At 34.4% G+C, this 12,218-nt stretch overlaps 1 protein-coding gene across 1 annotated transcript; it reads left to right on the top strand.

Annotated features, from left to right (window-relative positions):
- Positions 1-6,014: 6,014 nt before the first annotated feature.
- On the top strand, positions 6,015-6,956 carry LOC109698530 (olfactory receptor 5K1-like). The gene has a single exon (XM_020182816.2). The coding sequence runs from the start codon at positions 6,015-6,017 to the stop codon at positions 6,954-6,956; it is 942 nt and encodes a 313-aa protein (XP_020038405.1).
- Positions 6,957-12,218: the final 5,262 nt, after the last annotated feature.

Here is a 12,218-nt window from a genome sequence, read left to right on the forward strand (position 1 = left end):
TGTGGAGACACAGGGAAGTATTGGGTGTCACCAAAATGCCATCTTAAAAAAATGAACTTTTTCTCTTCACACTTCTTTAAGAGAGTATTCCTCTTCCAATCTCCTCTGATTCCATAAATGTTACCATCTTGCACTCAATTGCTTAAAGAAAAAAGACCTAAACGTCATCATTGCCAGCTTCTTATATCTGATTCACATCTTCTTCTCAAATCCAAATCATCAACAAAACCTACTGAATAATCCTCTACATCATAACCCAAATCCATTTGTCAATTTACATATACACTATTATAACCTTAAAACTGAAATCCCATTGTATCCTAGTAGCTGATCTTCCCATTTTCCCTGTTTTCTGAACAATATATAAAATGTCTCTTTAAAAAAGTAAATCTGATAGTACCACTTGTGTGCTTTAAACAACCTCTCACTTGACATGCAGAATAGTGGCCACTAGATCATATTATTCCATGGAAGCTGTGAATATGCTTACATGACATGAGGGAATAAAGGTTACAGATTAAGGTGACTAATCTACTGACCTTAAAATAAGGGAATTATCCAGGTTGGTCCAATATAACGTAAAATAAGGCAAACAGAAGCAGTTGATTTGGAATAGAGCAATACAATGTGAAAAACATGTAACTTAGCATCTTTAAGATAGAAGGAGGACATGAGCCAAAGAATGGGGCTGGACTCAACCCTGGAAAAATCATGGAAAGGGATTCTCCCCACAGACTCCACCAGAACAAGCCCTGTTCACACTTTCACTTTGGCCCATTAGTAGTCTTTTCAGACTTACAACTTTCAGAGCAGTGAGGTAATAAATTTGGGTTGCTTTAAGCTACTACATTTGTGGTAATTTGTTTTAGCAGCAATAAGAAATTAATATATCCTCCCAGAGCTTCCCATTTCTTGGAAATAGTACGTGTTTCATGTTAAAAAAAACTTTTGAGATCAAGTCTTCAATCCCATCATGAACTGCTTTCCCCAGCCTTGATGGATTTTACACATACACATAGCTTCTTTCTATAGGGAATTTTACTTCCTCCTCTGTACCTACAATGCTCTTCCCCAGTCTACTATGACTGCTTTTTTGCAACTTAGTATCTCAGTTTAACTACTCGATTTTTCCTATAAGCCTTTTCCATTCACTGTATCTAAAACAGCTCCAAGTGCTTCTCTGTCACATGACCCTTTGTTACATTTACCATAGAATTAGTTTTTTTCATTTGTTATGTATTTATCTGTATCTGCTTCCCTATTTCTTCTAACAGAATTGAAACTCCATGAAAGTAGACAGTATAATGTGATGGCAGAGTAGGCACGATATTGTTCTATTTTATAATTGCATGGATAAATGGCACAAAACTGGTAGTTAATTTGTGATTCTGAATATGTGGACTTCTCATATTTTTTAAGTGAACACAAAAAGTTTCATAAACTTGTAAGAAAAAGTGAAGTATTGAGAGATGGTGGAACATTTAAGAGGTGGTCCTATGGAAAGTCTTCATGTCATTGGAGGAATGGTGTGAGCACAGCTCCTTCCTGTTCCTCTCTTTTGTATCCCAGTCATCAGGTGAGTGCTTTAGCTGTGCTGCATGTTTCTGCCATGATGTGCTGCATCACCACAGGCTCAAAGCAACAGCGCCCACAGGTCATGAACTGAAACCTACAAAACTGTGAATCAAAATAAACATTTATCTCAAGTATTTGTTATAATGATGGAAAGCTGACTACCACAGTAATTAACCAAACAAATTGAGATGAGAATTTTCAAGCTAAGAAGTTGTGACACTGAATGTTGGGAGAGTACAGGTAAAAAAGGATTTTGAGGAAATGCTTACAAGAAACTGTTTCTTCGATTAAGAATCGTTGTTTTAGTAACTATGATTCAGGATATTACAATATAACTTCAAAGAAATATTCTAGAAATTTTGTATTTTGCTTTAGAAAGAGATGAAAAAGGTGCTACTTTCTGACCTCTGTTCATACCACACCTTTACCCCTCTGTAGCAACCAATTCTAACTCAGTTCCCACTTATGAAGCCTTTACTAACAGATCCAGTGGGAATTTTTCCATCTTACTTGGTATTTTATATTCATATTGCTGATAAGGATAAATGGTACAAAGTCAAATGAAAATTTAAAAAAAGAATTTGGTTAGACATGCCCATGTGCCTTACTCTTCAGGTCTCAAAGGACACACTTATTGTTCCAATTTAGTAGGTCTGGGATGTTCAGAAGTTTGGGTCTCTCAGGCTGCACTCTGATGTCAATGCCAAGTAAATCCCCTTGGAATTCTTTTGAATATGTGAAACATTCCATACCACTGAAATAAATGTTATCATTGACATCTGTGAAAAAATAGTCTTCTACTGAAGACTTGTATGTGTGGACCTGCTTTAAAACCTAACATCAGACAAACAACTGGCTTTATGAAGTATCATTAGGTAAACCAAGGTGAGAAAGAGTTTAAAATGTATTTCTGCTAAAAATATTAATACCCTGAAGCATTTATTTCTCTATGGTATTTGGGGGGGGGGGTTGCAATACTAAATTTTCAATTTCTTTTCTAAAACTCTTGAAGTCTTCCCTTACTCAAAAGTCTATTGTGTATTTGAATGCACTACACAAAAGAAAGTCATTTGCTTATATTACTTCTGACTTCAACAAGAGCCTAAATTTACCAAAAGCATCAAATATGTAAGAGCACACTTTTTAGTTGTAATGTAATTCATTAGTAAAATTTTTAAAACTTCTCTGAATAATGTGGTTTGTCATAAAACTTGCAATTTGATGAGATGGATTATTAGTATCTGCAAAGAAACAGAACATAGGGTGTGTGTGTGTGTGTGTGTGTGTGTGTGTATGTGGTGGCATTCACTATATATATTAAACAAATTATTTGAGAAATTACTATAATTTCAAGCAAGTCATTTAAACTTTCAATTTAATTTTAAGAAGCATTCTAGCTTCTCTTGAGTCTTAGAAAATAAAATGTCAAAGTAAAACATAACTTCTGTTTGATCAATTATAATCCACCAGTAAATTTGAAGAAAATCTCATTATGCTACATAATTTCTAGCTGGCAAGAATTACACATTTAATGTGTACAATATTCAAATTGCATATGTTAAAAAAGTTCTCTTTTTAGTAGTGTTCTTAATGGCTTCATTCCCAAGTAATCTGAGATTTAAGTCAGCAATATTTTCAGGAACCCAAAGACCTTTTTTATGTCTCTCCAAAACATTTTTCCTGTTTCTGAAATTTAGAGTACAGTCATCGTAGGTGACTATCCAGAAAATTGTTAATCTACAAATATTGGGAGTGGGAAGGACTAACCATCTGAATAAAATATGTAGCATAGAGCATGTACTCAATAAATATCACACCAATGAATGAGTGATTTTCAAAGTAACTGGAATTAGTTAATTTATATCATAATAAAATGTTCCCCAATAGATAAGAACTCTTTTAAATATCCTGAAATATTAATAATGTAAACAACATAGAATCTACAAATAACATGGAAATACCCAACATTAGAAAGAGTGAAAGTTGACATTAGAAAGATATTGCTTTCCATAGAGCCAAATGACCTTACCAATGCATTACAACAAATTTTAAATGGCTTAAGATGCATGTATTATTGCCAGTAAATTATTATGTCTGTTCATGCATTTATCATAACAGGCATATCATCAAAAAATGCATTTTGACTTTATCTATTTTAGAATTGTAAAGTGAAGAAAATATTAGTTGGGACCCCAATGATTGTTGTGGACTATTCAAACTATACAACAGAACATGTTATTTAATTTATTTAACAAAAATTTATGTATCTGGTTGTAAGAGTAATAATCAATCTAAAGACTTTGAAATAGGTAGAAATATAAGGAATGAGCTATATTTTTATTATGCAGTATAAATTTATGTTGTATGCATTTATTTGGAAATTAGTACTATTCTGCATATAAATCTTTCTATTTTCTTTTCCACATACTTGTGTCTATTATATCAGTGCAATAAATATTCTAGTATAATTTTCAATGATTGTACAACATACCATCATATATGATTATCTTTATTTGATAATACTACTTTGTTGCTTTACAATTTTCACCTTGGTAAATGAAACTCCAATGGACAAAATTATATGTAAACCTTTGCCTAAGATTCTAATTATTTCTTTCTGATAGATTTATAATTATTATTTAAAGGATATAAACATTCAAGGTTTCATTAACTCACTACTAGATAATTTTCTAATGATCCCAACAACTTACAACCAGGAATTCAATTTCATTTCCATTTCACTATATTGTAGAGTGCATCAGAAATTATCATCTTTTTAAAAAAACTTTTTATTTTGTTTCTTCTTGCTGTTGTTGGCATTGGGGTTTGAACTCAGTGCCTCACACTTGCTAGACAAGTGCTCTACTACTTGAGCCACTGTGCCAGCTGTACACCTTGTTATGTTGACAACATTGACTTATATTGCATATTTTGACTTACATTGTTTCATGTAATGTTATTTTTAGTAGTGAAGTCAAACATTCTTGATTTATTTAAAAATGCATCTATTTTGAGGGCTTTCTGTTCTTGCCATTTACCTGCTTTGTACTAATTATTACTGCTGATTTTTATAAGCCTTTCATTAAAAAAAAGCTAGGAGAACATTCTTTTTATTACAAACAATCTCAAAATTTTGTGCTTGATATTTGATTTTATTCGTGATTTTTGAAACGTGTGAATTTATCAATTTTTAAACTTTAGAATTTCTCACATTTCTTTGCATTTAAATTTCTTTATACACATGAACTTATGAATAAGTTTACATGGCACGTATAAATGGTGTTGTAAATCATTTGGACAGTTTAGAACAGCTGTTTGTCTGCCTGTCACTTCCTCCACACTCCTTTTTGTATCCATGAATACCCTTTCCCTCCCCATCTCCAGTGGTAACTATTTGGCAAATAATCCCCTTTTCCCTAAATCATGTTATTTTTAAATGTATACTCCAATAGCATTATAGATAGAAAATTACTAAGAACAGAGAAATAAAAACACCTTTTAAATTTTATCCTATGTTAGTCCATTACCTATAACATATAATTTACCATTGTGGTGACATTTAACAGGTGTAGTTCAGTGGTATTGGATGCACTTGTATTGTTTTACTCATCTCCAGAACTTCTTCATCTTCCCAAACAGAAAGTAGTACCCATCAAACCACAGCTCTCCTATGCCTGAATCCCACATAATTACCATTTTATATTCTATCTCTACTCATTTGAATACTCTAGGTACCTCATGTATGTGAAATCATTCAAGGGTTGTCATTACTGTCTGTTTTATTTCACTTAGGATAAATGACTATCAGTTTTGTAAGATGTCAAAATTTCATTTCTTTCTAAGAATGAGGAATATTCCACTTTACATATGCAATACACTTTATTCATTCATCTGTCCATGAGCACTTGGGTTGTTTCTACCTTTTAGATATTATGTATAGTGTTGCTATGAACGTTCTTGGGTAACAATAGCCTTTTAAACAACATTCTCACATTTTTATACAGCCATTGAATTGTTTTGAAGCTCTGATACTAACTGCCTACTAATTATGAGTCAGCTTTACTTATACAAAGCAATTTTTGCCCTGAATATTTCTCTCAAGAATGCAAAAGCCATCTTTCTGTATATAATCTGAAGTTTACTTGAAAATATGATGGAAAATGTTTAATAAACAAGTAAAAACATAATAGCCTAGCAGATTAGGGATATAGCATGCACAACGGCTGGGGTTCAATAACAGGCAATGAAAAAATAAAATGAAATATCCTATGAAGATTGATTCTCCTCCAGAATTGGTAATACACTAAAGTTAAGGTGACACATGGGTAAATAGGAGAAATTTCTCATCTTCCTTTGAGCCAAAGAGAACTTAAATGTATTTGGGATGTGATATATTCCCACCTTTTTTCTCATCATTTGTTTTTTCAGGGAAGTCAGGAATGGTTGATAAAAATTATACCATGAAAAATGAGTTCATCCTCACAGGATTCTCAGATCACCCAGACATGAGGACCCTTCTGTTCACAGTGTTCTTTGTCATTTATCTGATCACCATGGTAGGGAATATTGGTCTGTTGATACTAATTTCAAAAGAACGGTCTCTTCACACACCTATGTACATCTTTCTAGGTGACTTGGCTCTTGTGGATTCTTGCTGTGCCTGTGCTATTACTCCTAAAATGTTAGGAAACTTCTTTTCTGAGGACAAAAGGATTTCCCTCTATGAATGTATGGCACAATTTTATTTTCTCTGCACCATTGAAACTTCAGACTGCTTTCTTCTTTCAGCCATGGCCTATGACCGCTATGTGGCCATATGCAGCCCACTGCAGTACCACACCAGGATTTCCAAGAAACTCTGCATTCAGATGACCACAGGGGCTTTCATAGCCGGAAACCTGCATTCCATGATTCATGTTGGGCTACAATTTAGGTTAACATTCTGTGGGCCTAATCACATCAACCACTTTTACTGTGATATTCTACCCTTGTACAGACTGTCCTGTGTTGACCCTTATATCAATGAACTGGTGCTATTTGTTTTTGCAGGTTCACTTCAACTTTTCACAATAGGAACTGTCTTAATTTCTTATGTGTACATTGTTTTTACAATTTTCAAAATGAATTCCAAAGAGGGAAGAGTTAAAGCCTTTTCCACCTGTGCATCTCACTTTTTATCAGTTTCATTATTCTATGGGTCTATTTTCTTCATATACATTACACCCAATTTATCAGAAGAAGGAAATAAAGAGATACCAGCTGCTATTTTGTTTACAACAGTAGTTCCCTTACTGAACCCTTTCATTTATAGTCTAAGAAATAAGGAAGTAAAAAGTGTTTTGCACAAAATTCTGATGAAAAATATCCTAAAGGAAGTTTAAAAGAGAGAAATCCACTGTAGCTTAGTGATTTAGACACAGCACAACTTTCATATGAAATTACTCAGAAGTACAAAAATCATATGTAAAATATTAACATACCATAACACATTCAAATTAAGCAGTAGTATGTGGGTGGTAAGTATATTTAAAAGAGATATCTGTGATAGATTTAACACAAAATAACAAAAATTCATATAAAACTTTGAAATGATTCAACCAACAGCTTAATATGTTGCCAAGCTCATGGTCTTTGTCAGTTTTCAGGGATGTTCAGTACCCAAAAGACAACCACAAACTTAGTTAGAAATATAAAGTAGCATCACATAAACTTTTATAAGCATACCACTATGACAGTTTAGAGTATGAGCATTTTAGGAGAGCTGAAAAGGTTTAAGACCTGTGAAGCTTCATCCAACAAGTTCACTTAAAACGAACAGCATCAATGTTATGGCATGTGAATTTTGAGAAAGCCGTTTTCTTAGCATTAGAGGTAAATACTATAGTTTGAATAGAGCTAGAGAAGAAATGAAGGGATCAAATAAAAATTAATATTGTATCTCCACATTTAAATTGTTATGGAGTTTAATAGTTGAACACTCACTATCCTTATTCAAGTTAACTTGAAAGATTTTTATCTATCCCCATGTGTATATGCATTGTTTCAATAACAAAGTTGTAAACAAATAGCCAAAGCTAATATGGAATTTGAGGAGCTTGGATATCAGTGAGTTAGGCAAAATTTGTGAGGAAGGGGACCAACACTGGGTATATTATATAGAGACATGAACAGGGCTTATCTATAAAACAAAAATCCTTTTTTGTGAAAATTGCAAAGTTGTACGGGGGAATGGAATCTAATGATCTCAACATGACATCGTAAAATATTTACTTTCCAATTATTTAGTCACCATATATTTTTTTGGAGATCCTGCTATGTGTAAGTACCATTCTAAGTGCAAGAATACATCATTTACATCCTACAAGTCTTTCTATCCTATTAAATAATAAAACATTTGTCATTTTAATTACTATCTTCTGGATCAAAGAGTACTAATATAACATGAAAATTCCTCCTTCTTCCTTCTCCCTTGATGCTCTGAGGTCACAGCTAAATTCCCAGAAGGCAAATGTCAGGTTGCAGCAGTGTCCCAGGCTATTTAGCCACCGGAGGCTGAATTCACATGGAAAATCAACATATTGAGTTCATTGAGAAAAATCAGTGAGAAAGCACATGCAATATTTCCAATCCTTTAACTTATGAATAAAAAATATATAACCACTTATTCTCTTTGGAATCTCCAAGAAAACCTAATGTAGTTCATTCCAGTTATACTCACACATTTCATGATTTCTTTGGTTGTTAGACATTAAACCCCTCAGATATTTTCCTGGGATGAATATCAGTAGGAGGTACATGGGCACAACAAAAGAGAGAATGAGGGTGAATATGATAGATGTATTTTGTATCCATATTTGAAAATAGAAGAATGAAACTTGATGAAATTGTCCTAAGAGAAGGGGGAGGGGAAGAAGATGGAATATGATGGAGGGTGTAAACCTAACTAAGATAAATTGTAAGCACATATGTAAATATCATAATGTATCCCCCTGTACAACTATTATATGCTAATAAAATTTTTAAAAATAAAAAGAGATTAAGCCCATCAATTAAGAATCTGCCCAATCTTACCTCTGATCTTTGGTAGTTGGCTATAATGTATAGGTCCTTCCTTTTCTGGTATCACAACATTTAATACAAATGTCATGTTGCAGGTGATCTCTGTAAATGCAAAAATGATACCTGTTAAAACTATTCTAGTTTCTCCCTATCAAGGGAGAAAAGGATCAAGGAGAGAGGTGGAAGGGATGAAGTCAAGTATGATATATTTGATACATTGTAAGAACATTTGTAAGTGCCACAATGTACCCCCACCCAGTATGATAAAGAAGAAAAAAAGATCCATGATTGTCAGTGTAAGAAGGCACAATTTTTGACAAATCCAATGTATATCAAAAATAAATTTTAATGTATATACCTGGGACCCATGGCTCTGTAACCTGAGCTACATAGATAGGAGGAAAGCCCTGGGCAAAAAGTGAAATCCTATCTGAAAAATAACCTAATACAAAAAGGGCTGGAGTTGACCCTCTAGTGATATTGTGCTTGCTATGCAAGAGTAAGGCCCTGAGTTCAAGTACCAGTACTGCCTACCCCAAAAAAGTTAGTGTATATAAAGATAGCCTTCATGTAGTATCATTGGCAAATTTTCCAATCCCAAAGCATAATCTTGAACTCTCAAGTACCTTTTGCCTTCTCAAATCTTAATATTTTCTTAAACAACACCATAGATAGGACATAAATTACATGTTTGAATTTGATTTTTAACTTGATTTTAGCTCTGTCAAGATATTATGTTTGATTATGTATTCATACAGAACACTCACTAATCAAGAATATTCTCAGTCAGGCACCTATAATCCTAGCTACTTGGGAGACTTAGATCAGGAGGATTGTACTTTTGAGGCCAGCCCACACAAAAAGTTTATGAGACCACATCTCAACCAATAGCTTGGCACAATAGCATGCTTCTGTCATGCTAGCTAGAACAGGAAGTATAAAATAGGAGGATTGCTGTCCAGGCTGGCCTGGGCAAAAAGTCAACCCTTTTCTCAAAACTAACCAGAACAAAACTTGCTGCAGTCTGGCTCAAGCAGTACAACACCTGTTTATCAAGTTCAAACTCTACTACCATCAAAAAACAAGAACGTTTTAATGTTTAGCAATAGCCATTTTTACTCTCAAATTCTTTGATGACCTAAAATATTAGTGCATTGGTTTATCAATCTGTAGTTTAAAACAATGCGCTTCATAATGAAATCCCTATGAACTTTAATTAAATGTAGTCTGCTTATTTTTTCATTGTATATGGCACTGTATTACTGATTATATAAATTAAATCACATTTCTTTCTTTTTCTCCATGAGAACATTGCTTGTTTTGTTAGTCGTTAGGAGTACCAATACCCTTCAGTAACCCAATGAAAACTAAAATTTTCATCATATTAACAGAAGATGGAGAAGTTGTCAAAGCATAAATTAGGCATAAAAATAGTGAAATCCACAAAATCTATAAAAAGATTATTCATCAAGTAAATTTGCAAATAATAAAGAAAAATAATTTACTAAAATTATATCATCTGATCACTACTAAGCTAGACTTTTCATTTGTTCTACCAACAAGTTAGGTAATTTTTATGCCTTTGTTGTAGGAAACCTCATACATTGAAATAGAGTAGCCTGCCAAATTCATTCCATAAGCCCAGTGCATTTGGAGTTAAAATCAATATGTCCTTTTTTTCACAAGCTTGGGGATCCAGAAAACAGGATTACATTGTCTTCATAGTTTAGTTATTAAGAAACACCAAAAATAAACTGTGTTTTAAAAGATGGGAAATAATTTTGACAACTGCAACAAAATAGATGACCAGAGTTGTGTTTACGGAAATGAGTCTGTCACTGGGAGTGGAAAGTATGGACTAAGATCATAGGGATAGGTATTGATATACTTGCCAGTACTTTAACTGATACATCTCTATTGATTCCTTTATTTGTAATTTTGCTGCATTACTATTTTAGCTACATATATTGTACCAATTATAGAGTTATGTTTTCATTTATGTAAATCTAAACATTGTATAATAAGTGAGTTAAGAATACATAAAGCCAGGCACCAATGGTTCATGCCTTTAATCGTAGCTACATGAGAGGCAAGAGATCAGGAAGATCATGGTTTGAGGCCAGCCCAAGCAAATAGTTCATGAGACGCCATCACAAAAATACCCAACATAAAAATGAGCTAACAGAGTAGCTCAAGTAGTAGAGTGCCTGCCTAGCAAGAGTGAGGCCCTGAGTTTAAGCCCCAGTACCACCAAAAAAAAGTAACATGTACATTAATTTCTATAACTTATGGACTTTGTCTGACTTCTGGCACATTATTTCATTTAAAATTTGCCAATTGAAAGATGTTTGATTTTATGAATGAGAAGTCAGGGTAACAAAAGAGAGACTATACTCTGAAGAAGAAAGAAAAAGAGAGAGAGAAAGAGACAGACAAAGAAAGAAAGAAAGAGAAAGAGAGAGAGAGGGAGGGAGGAAGGAAGGAAGGAAGGAGGTGTTGGGAACCATGACAGGGGAACAGACAGCTGGAAAGCCTAGAGAAAAGAAGGTGACAGAGTAAAATAGAAAATAGTCTGCAGTACCAGCTCAAGCTCCCTAAGGAGAAGGGAAACTCAAAGCCATCTCCATAAAGTAAGCTAGGTGGGTTTGGCAACAGATTGGTAGGACTAGCCATAGAACATGTCCCCACCTTCTTCAAGTCTTAAACCCAATATATGGATTTGGTGCAATAGTGATTCCTCCCACTTGACAGGTTAACATCAGAGGACAAAGACATTTTTCACTTCCTATGTTTCAGAGAGCTCTTGTGAGGTGCCATCTTTACAGAGGTCTTATTATTCAAGAGTAAGGTACTCTGGGGACTTGAAAACAAGGAACAATAGTGGCTCAAGGAGTCTTGGGAAGTGAATTACTGACTGGAGTCTGAAAGCACTGACACCAGGTTTCTGGAGCTGCCTGCTATCTATTAGTGTGTGCTGCCAAATGTGACTGATAACTTTCATACAGGGCTTATAAACCACATGATTTCCCTAGCCTCCTCCCACACACAGAGTGATGAAATTCTGGATGGGCTCTGAAAGCGCTGAAACTAACTTGAAGAGTTCTCTCTACTGCAGAACCCAGTGCTCACTAATGCATTTAGGGGATACCCTTAGGCTTGGATGCTTGCTGCCCATGGAGACACAAAGTCAGGGCTGGGAGAAAGAATGTGGGAATACAACTGCCCTACAGTCCTCAAAGCTCTTTATAGGCCAAAGCAGCTCCTAGCACACAAAGAAGGGAAGCTTATGAAGTAAAAGTACCAAGGAAGTGGACAAATGACCCTTGACAAGCCCTACCCTCAACCCACATATAGTACCAGGAAGTACACTAGACACTACAAGAGACTCTTGCTAGTTTTTCTCTATGTGAGTAGTGCTGAGGGTAAAGCCAAGTGCCCTGAGCATGTGGACAAACATTTGGCTACTGAGATAATATATCCCCAGTCCAGTGATGAAAAACTGCACCTCAACTCTGCTACTACATACTCATGCCTAAAAATTGAAAATGCTCAAGATGACAGATTACAAATTATTAAAACTCTCA

This window comes from Castor canadensis, chromosome 5 (assembly GCF_047511655.1).
Source record: "Castor canadensis chromosome 5, mCasCan1.hap1v2, whole genome shotgun sequence".
Lineage (NCBI taxonomy): Eukaryota > Metazoa > Chordata > Mammalia > Rodentia > Castoridae > Castor > Castor canadensis.